The following is a 17244-nucleotide window of genomic DNA, read 5'->3' as shown; positions in this document are numbered from 1 at the left end:
TTTTTAAAATCCAATGAACTTTTTTTCAAACCCGAAGAACTTTTTTCAAATTCGATGAACTTTTTTCAACAATGATTTTTTTTTCGAAATTTGATGAACTTTTTAAACTTGAATGAAATTTTTCAAACCCGATGCTCTTTTTTTCAAACCCGATGAACTTTTTAAACTTGAATGAACTTTTTCAAACCCGATGATCTTTTTTTCAAACCCGATGAACTTTTTTCCATATTCGATGAACTTTTTACGAATTCGATGAACTCTTTCCATATTCGACGATCTTTTTTTCGAATTCCATGAACTTTTTTTCAAATTTGATGAACTTTTTTTCAAATTCGATGAACTTTTTCCACTTTTGATGAACTTTTTTGAAATTTGATGAACTAATTTTCAAATTCAATGATTTTTTTTTCAAATTCGATGAACTTTTTGTAAAATTCAATGAACTGTTTTCGAAATCGATGAATTTTTCGTTACAACAAGAATACATACTGCAGCCAACTGATTGTTTTTTTTCTAAGAAAAATGAGTATGTACTGTAGCGATTTAGCTATAAAAACAATCGAGCGGGAGCCAGCTAGAGATTGAGTGAGCGAAGGCGTCAGCGAGTAGGGAGGCGAGCGAGCAAGCTGGCGAGGCGCGCTGGGCAGCGTTCCATGATTTGACCTGCGGGCACCACGATCAAACGAGAAAAAAAGTGTAGCTCGCGAGGGCGCTGAAGGCGCTCGTGAGGAGCTCTCTGACGTGAGACGCCCAAACGAGCACAACCCAACCCACTGCTCCCACGCAGGCGGTTTTGGGACGGCCCGTGTGTGGGGTGGGCGCCCGTGGTTTCTTTTTTTGCCTCTTTTAAAAATTTGAAAAAATATTTCAAATCTCAAACAATGTTCCAACTTTCAAAAAATGTTCTTGGATTACAAAATAAGAATTAAATTTTCCAAAAAGATTAAAAAAATGTTCCCTGACTTAAAAAGTGTAGCTCATGAATTTTTTAGAAAAATCATGAATTTGAAAAATAGTTGTGAATTAAAAAAATCAAGAATTCAATAAATGTTCGTAAATTTTAGAAATTGGACCCAAACTTCACAAAATGTTCTTTGATTAAAAAATTGTGGATTCAAAATATTTTCGTAAAATTAAAAAAGTATTTGCAAATTTCAGAATATGTTCATCGGTTAAAAAAAGTTCGCTGATACAAAAAATATTCACAAATTTTTAAAAATAGCCCAATAATTAAATAAATCCGTTAATTTGAAATATATTTCATGAATTTCAAAATACATTCCAAATTTTAAAATAAAAAATAAAAGGAAAAGAGAAAAGAAGAAGAAGAAAGAGGAAAGAAGTAACAGAATAATTAAAAAGAACGTACCAAATAGAAAACCTGGTTCGAGGAAGGTTCTAGAACCTTCCCAAAACAGACGCGAGAGGTCCCATATTTAAGCGAGCGGTCCTAGGAGGGTGTATATCTATCGACAATTTCAATTAACAATACCACCACATCGCCTTAAGCCGACCCATGTCTAGTTTGTGGTTGCGTTCTTTTCTTGTTGGTTTTACTAGTAGTTTGGGTACAGGATAAACGGCGGTTCGCCACACCGTTTTTATCATTTGTTGCTTAGCATTTTTGTGTGTGCTATTATGATTGGCTGGCTCGTTTTGGTTTTGCCTAGCCAGTTCAGGAGACGGTTGACCTGTGTTTTCCTTTATTTATGATCGTTCTGACTCGTCAGTTGATGCGGTGCAGTTACTCTGTGTATCCCTATGGTGCTTTTACACATCGTCTCTTTGTTGCCGATCAATGGCGGGCGCGCACATTCCTTTGTAGGCATGTGTGTGCTTTCTCTCATGTGCCGTTGCGTGAGTCGCTTGGTTTAAAGGAACACGACCTATACTACCGCCACACTGATATAGTACCCTCGTCAGGCAGCCGCACCCTTCCAACTAGGCATCATCAATGCCTTACAAAGCCACGAGCCACCACATGCTAGCAATTCTAGGAGCTTAGTAACATTGATATTTCCATGAAAAAAAAAAATCACCTCCACAATATATAAACTTTGCTTGGTATAACAGAAATAAGTGATCAAAGTTTTTATTTGAGACATCTAAAACGATAGTAAGTAAAAGTAAAACACGCTACAAAGGAAACAAGCATAGCGATTATCACATCTCGATGTCATCTAAATCAGGCATGGGAAAACGAAGAACCGCGGCTATCCCCGTGAGCTGCTCGAGCTGGTTGCCGGAGACATGCATGGACGAAAAGACCCGCACATTGCCACCGACCTTCTTCACCGATTCGGCCAAATCGACGCACTTGCGCCTAGCAGCAACGTCGGGGTTCCGGAACCAAGTGTCCGTCAGCAAGAGGGTCTGGATGGCGAGACGTTCATGCGCGACCTCGACGTGCTTGGGCCCGTAGCAAGCCCGCGCCGAGTCCTTGGCGATCATGGCATAGAACTCCTGCAGCGCCGGCACCTCCTGCGCGGCCCTCGTATCCTTTATCAGCGACATGACGCTCGGGGCGGCCAGGACGTCCTTGAGGCTGTGCGGGTAACCCGAGGGCGCGGGCGCGAGCACGAAGCGCGCCTTGTGCTCCGTGATCGCGCGCAGCTCCCCTCGCCGCGTGGCCTCCAGGAGCATGTAGTCGCGGAACTGGTCCTTGGTGAAGCCGGGGCTCGCGATCACCACGCACTGGACGAGGCCGAAGTCGACGTGGTGCACGAAGGCGGCGAGGACGCGCTGGAAGAAGTCCTTGAGGGCGGTGTCGTACGCGGCGACTGCGCCGGAGCCGTGCTTCCTGGGGATGGGCACCTCGACGCGCGCCCTGGTGGCGGTGACGCTCCGCCCGACGAGGAAGAGGTGGGCGAGGCCTTCCTGCATGAGGAGCACGGCGAGGTCGGCGTTGGCGGCGGTCTCGTCGCAGGACTTGCGGATGGTGTCGAGCGCCGGCCAGTCCCAGGCCTCCTTGCGGAGGAGGAAGGGCCTCCGCAGCTCGATCTCCAGGGTGTGGTACTGGCCGATCTGGACGTGCTCGTTCTTGGAGAGGTTCTTGCCGCGGACGCGCAGGACGGAGCCGTCCTTGTCGTAGTCCGTGGACTCGACCGCCACCTCCAGCGTCAGCTTGACGCGCTCCGAGTCGCGGCCTCCGGACCTCGTGATCTTCCGGACCGTGACGGCCTCGACGGAGTCGCCGGCGGCGATGAGGTTGTACGCGTCCCACAGGTCGTCATCCACCTCCGGCAGCAGCTTGACGGAGCCGGGCCCATCGCGGGCGAGGCTTTTTCCCACGAGCTTCATCGTCCAGCTGGATCAAAGTGCGCGGCGGTCTCGTTGTTGTCGAGGGAGACGGGAGACTGATCTTGACGGCGGCGGCGGCGAGCGATGGATGCGAGAGCGGGGACGGAAGCATAAACCGATCTGTGCTTGCTGTTGTCGTCGTGAGCTGCGAGCGGAGCGAACGTGTTGGATGGATCAATGGACGGACGGACGGACTATTTATAACGTTGGTTTCGGTGGAGACCCGATCGACTCCGAGTTCAGATGGAGCAGGTTTAGATCCGTAGACAGAGTTCGTTTCCGTAACCCAATGCTACATGCGCACGTAATTAGCGGCGACCCAGCTGGACACGGATCGCTGAAGGCGTAGCTCGACGCCCAACGAGCCTGGGGTGTCCATAGCAATTTGCCTCTAGTACAAGTCCGTTGAGACTCCAATATAACTTTAGCTCGTAGTACTTCCTTCTTTATCACTTTTGTTTATTTTTTTCACTTTTTTCCTTATATATATTGAAATGTTCAAAAGGTATCAATTTTTTAATATTAATTTTGTAAAATGTTAATCGTGTAATTATAAAACGTTCACTGTGTATTTAAAAAAACTTCATCGCATAGTTAAAAAAAAAAGATCAACATATAATTCACAAATATATGGCATGCATTACAGTTGTCTTATAATATATTAAAAGACATTCATCATGTATTTTCTTTATAAAACTTTTATACAAATTCCAATACGATGATCATTTAAAAAATGTTTATAATGTATTTAAAAATGTTCATCGGGTATTTAGAAAGGTTTGCCCATGACTTACAAGTTTTTCATGTAGAAAAAGAAATGGGAAAAGGAAAACGTGCAATACAAACCCGATAAAGAGTTCACGTATTTTTAAAGTAATGTTCACATTTTTTAAAAGCATTCCATGTTTAGATCCATTTCAATCATGCACATTAAAATTTCACCATGTTTAAAAGAAAATGTTCGCCCTCAATGTTCATCGTGTATCTAAAATATGTTCAACATGCATTCGCAAAAAGCAAATATGTTCAAGATGTATTTGACAAATGTTCATCATGCACATTAAAAACATTCAATGTTATTTGCAAAATGTTCATTATGTAAAAAAATAAAAATTCAACGTGAATGTAAAAAATCATCCTGGGGAAAAAATGTTCATGTAAATGATGAATTTGGGTATGACAGACTGCTGAAGGTCTAATCTACAACAAAGTTGTTTGCCGATCAGTAGACCTCTTCACCATTAAGGTGATAAATAATCAGCTCTTTTTAGTAAGTGATGAATAACAATTGCTTATCCTGGAGTAAGTTTCTTCCGTGATGGTAGACATAATAAATATGCCAAACAATACAAATTCACATGGAACTTTGAGAACAATCTTTGGGTTCAGGGCCTGTGACTAGCGACGGCGTTTATGATTCATTGTCACCCAAACATCGTACTGTTGGTAGGAAACGGTTGCCCTAATGGAAATGGAACCAACTTCCTTCCTTGCTTGCGTACCAACACGGCGGGATCCGGTTCGGACAAAACGCAGTCACGGTCTAGCACAGGCCTGTGACAGGCGACAGCGTTTTCTTCCTCGTCGACACCAGTGGTGGAAGAGGAACGAAGGAACAAGTAGACACACGTGAATCCCGAGGCAGATTTTGAGATGATGAAGATGGTGCCTCTTGCTGTGATACGATGTCCATGCTGATACTGATGGTGATGGTTGACTTTGCCAGGTTTTCCTTTCATTTTCAGAAGAGACCTTTTACGGTACATCAAGTCTATTTGGGTCGTCCATTTATGTGGTTGAAGGGCCCAGATGAGCCAATACTACAATAGATTTTCGGTAGTATAGTAATTAGTTAGGGGCATTATAGGAACACTCAAATTCAGTTGATACTCAAATTGCAATGACATCTATTATTTGTATAGTTGGACTGTTCCCTTTTTTCTATGCAACAAAAATAGGACAGCTGTTATCTGATGGCATTTACAAGTGAAGCCACACACAGAGAGAAATTAATACTTCTTGTATACATTTACGACAACTGGATATACCTTCACACAATTCAATTAAGCTAGTTTAATTCAAGATTGGTCTTGTTCTAAAGATCAATGTGTTCAGGAATTTGATTATTTTAAAAAATTCAGTGATAGAGCGTTACTGTTGAAGATGTTGGGCATCTAAAATTTTAAACAAAGAGAAAATGCAAGGATATGGTGGAGAGAGATGTTGCATGCATGCATGGGTATCACTGTTGGAAATATGCCCTAGAGGCAATAATAAAATGGTTATTATTGTATTTCCTTGTTCATGATAATTGTCTATTGTTCATGCTATAATTGTATTAACTGCAAACCGTAATACATGTGTGAATACATAGACCACAACATGTCCCTAGTAAGCCTCTAGTTGACTAGCTCGTTGATCAATAGATGGTTATGGTTTCCTGACCATGGACATTGGATGTCATTGATAACGGGATCACATCATTAGGAGAATGATGTGATAGACAAGACCCAGTCCTAAGCATAGCACAAGATCGTGTAGTTCGTTTGCTAAGAGCTTTTCTAATGTCAAGTATCATTTCCTTAGACCATAAGATTGTGCAACTCCCGGATACCGTAGGAATGCTTTGGGTGTACCAAACGTCACAACATAACTGGGTGGCTATAAAGGTGCATTACAGGTATCTCCGAAAGTGTCTGTTGGGTTGGCACGAATCGAGACTGGGATTTGTCACTCCGTATGACGGAGAGGTATCTCTGGGCCCACTCGGTAATGCATCATCATAATGAGCTCAATGTGACTAAGGAGTTAGCCACGGGATCATGCGTTACGGAACGAGTAAAGAGACTTGCCGGTAACGAGATTGAACGAGGTATTGGGATACCGACGATCGAATCTCGGGCAAGTAACATACCGATGGACAAAGGGAATTGTATACGGGATTGATTGAATCCCCGACATCGTGGTTCATCCGATGAGATCATCGTGGAACATGTGGGAGCCAACATGGGTATCTAGATCCCGCTGTTGGTTATTGGCCATAGAACGTCTCGGTCATGTCTGCATGGTTCCTGAACCCGTAGGGTATACACACTTAAGGTCCGGTGACGCTAGAGTTGTTATGGGAAATAGTATGTGGTTACCTAAGGTTGTTCGGAGTCCCGGATGAGATCCCGGACATGACGAGGAGCTCCGGAATGGTCCGGAGGTGAAGATCGGTATATTGGACGAAGGGTATTGGAGTCCGGAATTGTTCCGGGGGTACCAGGCTATGGCCAGCATGTCCGAAAGGGTTTTCGGAGGCCCCGGCAAGCGTTTGGGGGCCTTATGGGCCAAGGGGAAGGGGCAAACCAGCCCACTAAGGGGCTCTGCGCCCCTCCCAACCCCTCTCCCCTAGGGCAGCCACCCCTCCTGGCTTTGGGGGCAAGTCTCCTAGGGGTGGGGGCGCCCAGAACCCATCTAGGGTTTCCCCTTGGCCGCCGCCCCTCCCCTAGGGCGCCTCCTCCACCCCCTTCCCCCTATATATAGTGAGGGAGAGAGAGGGAACCGAACCCCTTTGCCTGGTGCAGCCCTCTCCTCCTCCAACTCCTCCTCCTTCTCCGTAGTGCTTAGCGAAGCTCTGCCGGAGAACCACGAGCTCCATCGCCACCACGCCGTCGTGCTGCTGGAGTTCTCCCTCAACTTCTCCTCTCCCCTTGCTGGATCAAGAAGGAGGAGACGTCCCCGGGCTGTACGTGTGTTGAACGCGGAGGCGCCGTCCGTTCGGCGCCAGATCGGATCTTCCACGATTTGAATCACCGCGAGTACGACTCCATCAACCGCGTTCTTGTAACGCTTCCGCTTAGCGATCTTCAAGGGTATGAAGATGCACTCCCTCTCTCTCGTTGCTAGCATCTCCTAGATTGATCTTGGTGACACGTAGGAAAATTTTGAATTATCGCTACGTTCCCCAACAGTGGCATCATGAGCTAGGTCTATGCGTAGATTCTATGCACGAGTAGAACACAAAGTAGTTGTGGGCGATGATTTGTTCAATTTGCTTACCGTTACTAGTCTTATCTTGATTCGGCGGCATTGTGGGATGAAGCGGCCCGGACCGACCTTACACGTACTCTTACGTGAGACAGGTTCCACCGACTGACATGCACTTGATGCATAAGGTGGCTAGCGGGTGTCTGTCTCTCCCACTTTAGTCGGATGGGATTCAATGAAGAGGGTCCTTATGAAGGGTAAATAGCAATTGGCATATCACCGTTGTGGCTTTTGCGTAGGTAAGAAACGTTCTTGCTAGAAACCCATAGCAGCCACGTAAAACATGCAACAACAATTAGAGGATGTCTAACTTGTTTTTGCAAGGTATGCTATGTGATGTGATATGGCCAAAAGGATGTGATGAATTATATATATGTGATGTATGAGATTGATCATGTTCTTGTAATAGGAATCACGACTTGCATGTCGATGAGTATGACAACCGGCAGGAGCCATAGGAGTTGTCTTAATTTATTGAATGACCTGCGTGTCATTGAAAAACGCCATGTAATTACTTTACTTTATTGCTAATCGTTAGCCATAGTAGTAGAAGTAATAGTTGGCGAGACAACTTCATGAAGACACGATGATGGAGATCATGGTGTCATGCCGGTGACGAAGGTGATCATGCCGCGCCTCGAAGATGGAGATCAAAAGGCGCAAGATGATATTGGCCATATCATGTCACTTTATGATTTGCATGTGATGTTTGTCATGTTTACATCTTATTTGCTTAGAACGACGGTAGCATAAATAAGATGATCCCTCACTAAAATTTCAAGAGATGTGTTCCCCCTAACTGTGCACCGTTGCGAAGGTTCGTTGTTTCGAAGCACCACGTGATGATCGGGTGTGATAGATTCTAACGTTCGCATACAATGGGTGTAAGCCAGATTTACACATGCGAAACACTTAGGTTGACTTGACGAGCCTAGCATGTACAGACATGACCTCGGAACACAAGAGACCGAAAGGTCGAACATGAGTCGTATAGTAGATACGATCAACATGAAGATGTTCACCGATGATAACTAGTCCGTCTCACGTGATGATCGGACACGGCCTAGTTGACTCGGATCATGTATCACTTAGATGACTAGAGGGATGTCTATCTAAGTGGGAGTTCATTAAATAATCAGATGAACTTAATTGTCATGAACATAGTCAAAAGGTCTTTGCAAATTATGCCATAGCTTATGCTTTAGTTCTACTGTTTAAGATATGTTCCTAGAGAAAATTTAGTTGAAAGTTGACAGTAGCAATTATGCGGACTGGGTCCGTATACTGAGGATTGTCCTCATTCCTGCACAGAAGGCTTATGTCCTTAATGCACCGCTCGGTGTGCTGAACCTCGAGCGTCGTCTGTAGATGTTGCGAAACATCTGACATACACGTTTTGATGACTACGTGATAGTTCAGTGCGTAATGCTAACGGTTTAAAATTGTGGCACCAAAGACGTTTTTGAAACGTCGCAGAACATATGAGATGTTCCAAAGACTGAAATTGGATTTTAGACTAGTGCCCACGTCAAGAGGTATGAGACCTCTGACAAGTTTCTTAAGCCTGCAAACTAAGGGAGAAAAGCTCAATCGTTGAGCATGTGCTCAGATTGTCTGAGTACTACAATCGCTTGAATCGAGTGGGAGTTAATCTTCCAGATGAGATAGTGATGGTTCTCCATAGTCACTGCCACCAAGCTATTAGAGCTTCGTGATGAACTATAACATATCAGGGATAGACATGATGATCCTTGAGCAACTCGCGATGTTTGACACCGCGAAAGTAGAAATCAAGTAGGAGCATCAATTGTTGATGGTTAGTAAAACCACTAGTTTCAAGAAGGGCAAGGGAAAGAAGGGATACTTCATGAAACGGCAAATCAGTTGCTGCTCTAGTGAAAAAACCCAAGGTTGAACTCAAACCCGAGACTAAGTGCTTCTGAAATGAGGGGAACAGTCACTGAAGCAGAACTACCCTAGATACTTCGTAAATGAGAAGGCTGGCAAGGTCAACAGAAGTATATTGGATATACATTATATTAATGTGTACTTTACTAGTACTCCTAGTAGCACCAGGGTATTACATACCGGTTCGGTTGCTAAGTGTTAGTAACTCGAAATAAAAGCTACGGAATAAACGGAGACTAGCTAAAGGTGAGATGACGATATGTGTTGGAAGTGTTTCCAAGGTTGATGTAATCAAACATCGTACGCTCCCTCTACCATCGGGATTGGTATTAAACCTAAATAATTGTTATTTGGTGTTTGCGTTGAGCATAGACATGATTGGATTATGTTTATCGCAATACGATAATTCATTTAAGGAGAATAATGGTTACTCTGTTTATTTGAGTAATACCTTCAATGGTCTTGCACCTAAAATGAATGGTTTATTGAATCTCGATCGTAGTGATACACATGTTCATGCCAAAAGATATAAGATAGTAATGATAGTACCACATACTGGTGGCACTGCCATTTGAGTCATATTGGTATAAAACGCATGAAGAAGCTCCATGTTGATGAATCTTTGGACTCACTCATTTTTGAAAAGATTGAGACATGCGAACCATGTCTATTGGTAGATATGCATGAAGAAACTCCATACAGATGGATCGTTTGGACTCGCTTGATTTTGAATCACTTGAGACATGCAAATCATACCACATGGGCAAGATGACTGAAAGGCCTCGTTTTCAGTAAGATGGAACAAGAAAGCAACTTGTTGGAAGTAAAACATTTTGATGTGTGCAGTCCAATGAGTGCTGAGGCATGCAGTGGATATCGTTATGTTCTTACTTCACAGATGATTTGAGTAGATGCTGAGTATATTACTTGATGAAACACAAGTCTGAATTATTGAAAGGTTCAAGTAATTTCAGAGTGAAGTTGAAGATCGTCGTGACAAGAGGATAAAATTTCTGTGATATGATCATAGAGATGAATATCTGAGTTACGAGTTTGGCACACAATTAAGACATTGTGGAAATTGTTCACAACTAATACTGCCTGGAACACCATAGTGTGATGGTGTGTCCGAAGATCATAACTGCACCCTATTGGATATGGTGCATACCATGATGTCTCTTATCGAATTACACTATCGTTTATGGGTTAGGCATTAGAGACAACCGCATTCACTTTAAATAGGGCACCACACAATTCCGTTGAGACGACACCGTATGAACTATGGTTTAGAGAAACCTAAGCTGTCGTTTCTTAAAAGTTTGGGGCTGCGACGCTTATGTGAAAAAGTTTCAGGCTGATAAGCTCGAACCCAAAGCGGATAAATGCATCTTCATAGAATACCCAAAATAGTTGGGTATACCTCCTATTTCAGATCCGGAAGCAAAGTGATTGTTGCTAGAAACAGGTCCTTTCTCGAGGAAAAGTTTCTCTCGAAAGAATTGAGTGGGAGGATGGTGGAGACTTGATGAGGTTATTGAACCGTCACTTCAACTAGTGTGTAGCAGGGCACAAGAAGTTGTTCCTGTGGCACCTACACCAATTGAAGTGGAAGCTTATGATAGTGATCATGAAACTTCGGATCAAGTCACTACCAAACCTCATAGGACGACAAGGATGCGTACTACTTCAGAGTGGTACGTAATCCTGTCTTGAAAGTCATGTTGCTAGACAACAATGAACCTACGAGCTATGGAGAAGCGATGGTGGGCCCGGATTCCGACTAATGGCTCGAGGCCATAAAATCCGAGAGAGGATCCATGTATAAAAACAAAGTATGGACTTTGGAAGAACTACTTGATGGTCGTAAGGCTGTTGGGTGCAGATGGATTTTAAAAGGAAGACGGACAATGATGGTACGTGTCACCATTAAGAAAGCTCGACTTGTCGTTAAGATGTTTTCCGACAAGTTCAAGGAGTTGACTGCAATGAGACTTTCTCACTCGTAGCGATGCTAAGAGTCTGTTGGAATTATATTAGCAGTTACTGCATTATTTATGAAATCTTGCAGATAGGATGTCAAAAAAAACATTGTTTCCTCGACGATTTTCTTGAGGAAAGGTTGTATGTGATACAACCAGAAGGTTTTGTCAATCCTGAAAGATGTTAACAAGTATGCAAAGCTCCAGCAATCCTTCTAAGGACTGGAGTAAGCATCTCGGAGTTGGAATGTACGCTTTGATGAGATGATCAAAGATTTTGGGTTTTTACAAAGTTTATGAGAAACTTGTATTTCCAAAGAAGTGAGTGGGAGCACTATAGAATTTTTGATGAGTATATGTTGTTAACATATTGTTGATCAGAAATGATGTAGAATTTCTGGAAAGTATACAGGGTTATTTGAAAAGTGTTTTTCAATGGAAAACCTGGATTAAGCTACATGAACATTGAGCATCAAGATCTATAAGGATAGATCAAAAAACGCTTAATAGTACTTTCAAATGAATACATACCGTGAAAAGATTTTGAAAGAGTTCAAAATAGATCAGCAAAGAAGGAGTTCTTGGCTGTGTTACAAGGTGTGAGTATTGAGTAAGACTCAAGACCTGACCACGACAGAAGAGAGAGAAAGGACGAAGGTCGTCCCCTATGCTTTAGACGTAGGCTCTACAGTATGCTATGCTATGTACCGCACCTGAAGTGTGCCTTGCCATGAGTTAGTCAAGGGGTACAAGAGTGATCCAGGAATGGATCACGTGACATCGGTCGAACTTATCCTTAGTAACTAGTGGACCAAGGAATTTTCTTGATTATGGAGGTGGAAAAGGAGTTCGTCGTAAAGGGTTACGTCGATGCAAACTTTGACACTAATCCGGATGACTCTGAGTAGTAAACCGGATTCGTATAGTAGAGCAGTTATTTGGAATAGCTCCAAGGAGCGCGTGGTAGCTGCATCTACAAGATGACATAGAGATTTGTAAAGCACACACGGATCTGAATGTTGCAGACCCGTTGACTAAAACCTCTCACGTAAGCATAACATGATCAAACCCTAGAACTCATTGAGTGTTAATCACATGGTGATGTGAACTAGATTATTGACTCTAGTAAACTCTTGGGTATTAGTCACATGGCGATGTGAACTTTGAGTGTTAATCACATGGTGATGTGAACTAGATTATTGACTCTAGTGCAAGTGGGAGACTGTTGGAAATATGCCCTAGAGGCAATAATAAAATGGTTATTATTGTATTTCCTTGTTCATGATAATTGTCTATTGTTCATGCTATAATTGTATTAACTGCAAACCGTAATACATGTGTGAATACATAGACCACAACATGTCCCTAGTAAGCCTCTAGTTGACTAGCTCGTTGATCAATAGATGGTTATGGTTTCCTGACCATGGACATTGGATGTCATTGATAACGGGATCACATCATTAGGAGAATGATGTGATGGACAAGACCCAGTCCTAAGCATAGCACAAGATCGTGTAGTTCGTTTGCTAAGAGCTTTTCTAATGTCAAGTATCATTTTCTTAGACCATAAGATTGTGCAACTCCCGGATACCGTAGGAATGCTTTGGGTGTACCAAACGTCACAACATAACTGGGTGGCTATAAAGGTGCATTACAGGTATCTCCGAAAGTGTCTGTTGGGTTGGCACGAATCGAGACTGGGATTTGTCACTCCGTATGACGGAGAGGTATCTCTGGGCCCACTCGGTAATGCATCATCATAATGAGCTCCATGTGACTAAGGAGTTAGCCACGAGATCATGCGTTACGGAACGAGTAAAGAGACTTGCCGGTAACGAGATTGAACGAGGTATTGGGATACCGACGATCGAATCTCGGGCAAGTAACATACCGATGGACAAAGGGAATTGTATACGGGATTGATTGAATCCCCGACATCGTGGTTCATCCGATGAGATCATCGTGGAACATGTGGGAGCCAACATGGGTATCCAGATCCCGCTATTGGTTATTGGCCGGAGAACGTCTCGGTCATGTCTGCATGGTTCCCGAACCCGTAGGGTCTACACACTTAAGGTTCGGTGTCGCTAGAGTTGTTATGGGAAATAGTATGTGGTTACCGAAGGTTGTTCGGAGTCCCGGGTGAGATCCCGGACATGACGAGGAGCTCCGGAATGGTCCGGAGGTGAAGATCGGTATATTGGACGAAGGGTATTGGAGTCCGGAATTGTTCCGGGGGTACTAGGCTATGGCCAGCATGTCCGAAAGGGGTTTCGGAGGCCCCGGCAAGCGTTTGGGGGCCTTATGGGCCAAGGGGAAGGGGCAAACCAGCCCACTAAGGGGCTGTGCGCCCCTCCCAACCCCTCTCACGTAACCAGGAGAGATGGGGGCGCATCCCCTAGGGCAGCCGCCCCTCCTGGCTTTGGGGGCAAGTCTCCTAGTGGTGGGGGCGCCCAGAACCCATCTGGGGTTTCCCCTTGGCCGCCGCCCCTCCCCTAGGGCGCCTCCTCCACCCCCCTTCCCCCTATATATAGTGAGGGAGAGAGAGGGCAGCTGAACCCCTTTGCCTGGCGCAGCCCTCTCCTCCTCCAACTCCTCCTCCTTCTCCGTAGTGCTTAGCGAAGCTCTGCCGGAGAACCGCGAGCTCCATCGCCACCACGCCGTCGTGCTGCTGGAGTTCTCCCTCAACTTCTCCTCTCCCCTTACTGGATCAAGAAGGAGGAGACGTCCCCAGGCTGTACGTGTGTTGAACGCGGAGGCGCCGTCCGTTCGGCGCTAGATCGGATCTTCCACGATTTGAATCGCCGCGAGTACGACTCCATCAACCGCGTTCTTATAACGCTTCCGCTTAGCGATCTTCAAGGGTATGAAGATGCACTCCCTCTCTCTCGTTGCTTGCATCTCCTAAATTGATCTTGGTGACACGTAGGAAAATTTTGAATTATCGCTACGTTTCCCAACAATCACCTCTTTAAAAAGGTACTACACTATCCTGACATTGATTTGACTAAAATCAGAAATACAGTTATTTTGCAAGGAAACACTTTCATATATACATGCATATAATCCCACAACTTTACATATGTCAGTGGCCATCGCTAGATACCGAAACCAGTAAAAATGTAATGTGCATGTTGTGCGAACGGGGACGAGTCAATCAAGATTCGATGCATACTTTTGATACATTTTTTATTTGTTTTGTTGGACTAACATATTAATCTTGTGTTCGTTGCTTTCTACTGTTTTTTTTTTTATGTAACAGAATTTTGAAGGACAATAAAAATACACTGATCAGAGTGAAATATGGGCGTAAAAGAGAGCATGCTCTATCCTCGACGGCCGAAGAGCATGCTCATTGATAATGATGATCTTCTACGGGTAAGTTATAATTCTCAGTCAAAAACCGATACAAAAGAATGGAGAAAGTGCAATTCAAGAGACAAAAACGATTACAAAACTCTATGAAAATCCTTTAGCAACTCAAAAATAGGCATATCCAGCAATAGTACTTAACTGCGAAACCCTAAAAAGAAGTGCAACATATTAATGCCACACATTACACGAAATTATACGAGTTCAACCACAATATACTAACTCGACTATAGTACTGTAAATATTTCTATCCGATAAATATGAGACGCAAGTAGAAGTGCGCCAAACAAAAGTCTATGTCGAAGGTCGAAGACTGAGTGGCAAAACTTGGATCCACTGATTTTAGTATGCACCGCCACTGCTTCCGCCCTTCCTCCTCGAGGTCGCCGGCTGCTGCTGCTCCTGCTCACGTATTTGCCTCGACGCGCCAACCATCCTCTGCATCGCCGGCGTCGCGTACGCCCCAGCCGCGCCAAAACCAAGAATCGACGGCGCCGCGCCCGGAGCCGCCCCGCCCGGCTGGGGACAGCCGTACCCCTCGGCACCGGCCACGAAGGCCGACGCGGCGCGCTGCTGCGCGTGGGAGCTGTAGCCGGTCAGGATGCACGCGCGCCCCGACTTCTCGTACTCCCGCCGGCTGGCCACGCGGGTGCTGAGCTCCCGCAGCTCCTCCACCAGCGCCTTGCACCTCGCGTCGTCGGCCAGCGCGGGCACAAGCGCCTCCCGCCTGCGCTCCAGTATCCTCGCGGCCTCCGCGTACTCGCCGCGCTCCGCGGCCGCGCGCGCCGCCCCGATGTCCTCCGTCGCCTCCACGTGGAATTTTCCTGAGCCACGTCCATGGACGGCTGCTGGTCCTTGGCCAGCTCCACCGGCCTCTGCACCGCCACGTCCTCGCCGGCCACGTCCAGGACCTGCCCGGTCGCCGTGTCGCGGTAGGTGCAGGTCACCTTCACGAGCCGCGTCACGTCGTCCGCGGCGCCGGCCCTCGGCACATCCACCAGGAGCAGGAAGCGCCTTTCCTTGTCCGCGTAGAGCTCGCCGACGTCCACCGAGGCGGAGCGCCTGTACGCGTCGATGCTGGTGTTGTAGCGGCCGGACTTGACTGCACGGACGCGCACTGGGTGCACGCACTTGACGGTGATCAGCGCCTCCTGCACGACCACGGATAGGAGCCCGCCGATGCACTGCGCGAACGAGTCCTGCACCACCTTCTCGTCCTCGATGAAGGAGAACGTGCCGCCGGTCTCCTCGGCGATCGTGTGCATGGCTGACGAGTCGTGGTCGACGCCGAGGCCGAACGTGTGTATCGGCGTCGATCTGTGGCCGGCACCGCTTAGCAAGGAGCTTGGCACGAGACCACGGTAGTTATTTGTCTGGTATGAGCCGTAACCGTAACCTCCAAGATCGAGATTGTACGTGTCCTGGCCGTCCGAGAGAAGGATGATGCTGACCACGGCGTTCTTGTGCCGGCGGCCGTCGAGCACTTTGGCAGCCTCGGTGAGACCCTTGAGGATGTTCGTTCCACCTTCAGCCTCGAGTAACTGCACGGCGTCCTTGGCCTTGACCTTCCCGACGTCCGACATGCGCGTCAGCGGGATGACCCGATGCGCGGCCGTCGAGAACGCCACGACGCTGAGGCGGTCCGCAGGGCCGAGCTGGTCGACGACGAACTCCATAGCCTTCTTCAGCAGCGCGATCTTTTGGCCCGCCATGCTGCCGCTGACGTCGAGCACGGTTACCAGGTCGAGCGGCGCGCGTGTCTGCGCCGCCGCTGCGGTGACGGCGCCAGGGGCCTTGGCGTGGACCAGCACCACGAAGTTATCGTGCGGCTTGCCCCTGGCGACGGTCGGGTACTCACAGTGGGCGTCGAGGACGAGCTTGCCTCCGCCGTTGGCCGCGTCCTGGACGAGATCCCAGTCGCCCAGCGGCGCCCCCTGCACCGGAGGCTCCACCGGCTCGTCGTCGTCGTACACGGCGCGGTAAGGGAGATACATGTGCGATGGCTGGTCCATGAAGGGAGGGAACAGCGCCGGCCCCGGTGGCGGAGCGTAGTGGTGGAAAGTGGGGTACGAAGAGACCTGGTAAGGCCAGCGCGTGTTGCAGACCGGGCAGACGCTCCCCATGACGCACGAGAGGTGGAACGTGTGCTCGCACTCAGAGGTGAAGGTGGCGCCGGCGAAGGCGCCCTTGCAGACGGCGCACGTGGACCGCGACGGGGCGCCGTGGAAGGGCAGCGGCATCCGGCCGGGCTGCGGCTGCAGGGGAGAGTAGACGAGCGGGTGCGGCGTGAAGGTGGGCGTGGCGCGCCACGTCGCGTAGCAGGAGGGGCACGCGGGGACGCCGGAGGCGCAGCGAGGGTGGAAGACATGGGCGCACTCCGCCGTGAAGGTGCCATCCTGGCACGTCATGGTGTTGTAGCAGGCGGCGCACCGCTGGCCTGGGGTCGCCATGAGATCAGATCGTCGGTTTTGCTACGAGGCACTAGATTGTGGAAGTCGATCGTGGTGTAGCCCTATAGATTGGGTATTTATATACAGGGAGGGAGCCGAATAGGAGGAGGTGATCGTCGCGCAAGGAAATCGCCACCGACTCCATGCATATTTCCTTTTTGTTACTTTATACATACATGTCGATCGGTGTTCGTTTTGGTATA

General features: G+C 46.9%; 1 protein-coding gene and 1 pseudogene across 1 annotated transcript; both read right to left on the bottom strand.

Annotated features, from left to right (window-relative positions):
* Positions 1-1267: 1267 nt before the first annotated feature.
* LOC109741707 (protein PELOTA 1-like) lies at positions 1268-3300 on the bottom strand. The gene has a single exon (XM_020300774.3). The coding sequence runs from the start codon at positions 3298-3300 to the stop codon at positions 2164-2166; it is 1137 nt and encodes a 378-aa protein (XP_020156363.1). The 3' UTR covers positions 1268-2163.
* A 3608-nt stretch (positions 3301-6908) lies between these two features.
* LOC109741684 (E3 ubiquitin-protein ligase WAV3-like) lies at positions 6909-17041 on the bottom strand (annotated as a pseudogene).
* Between the last annotated feature and the right edge of the window lie 203 nt (positions 17042-17244).

Source organism: Aegilops tauschii, chromosome 3, assembly GCF_002575655.3.
Source record: "Aegilops tauschii subsp. strangulata cultivar AL8/78 chromosome 3, Aet v6.0, whole genome shotgun sequence".
In the NCBI taxonomy this organism is placed as follows: domain Eukaryota; kingdom Viridiplantae; phylum Streptophyta; class Magnoliopsida; order Poales; family Poaceae; genus Aegilops; species Aegilops tauschii.
Note: the sequence above shows the minus strand (reverse complement) of the source record. Positions and strands in the feature narration are given on the sequence as shown.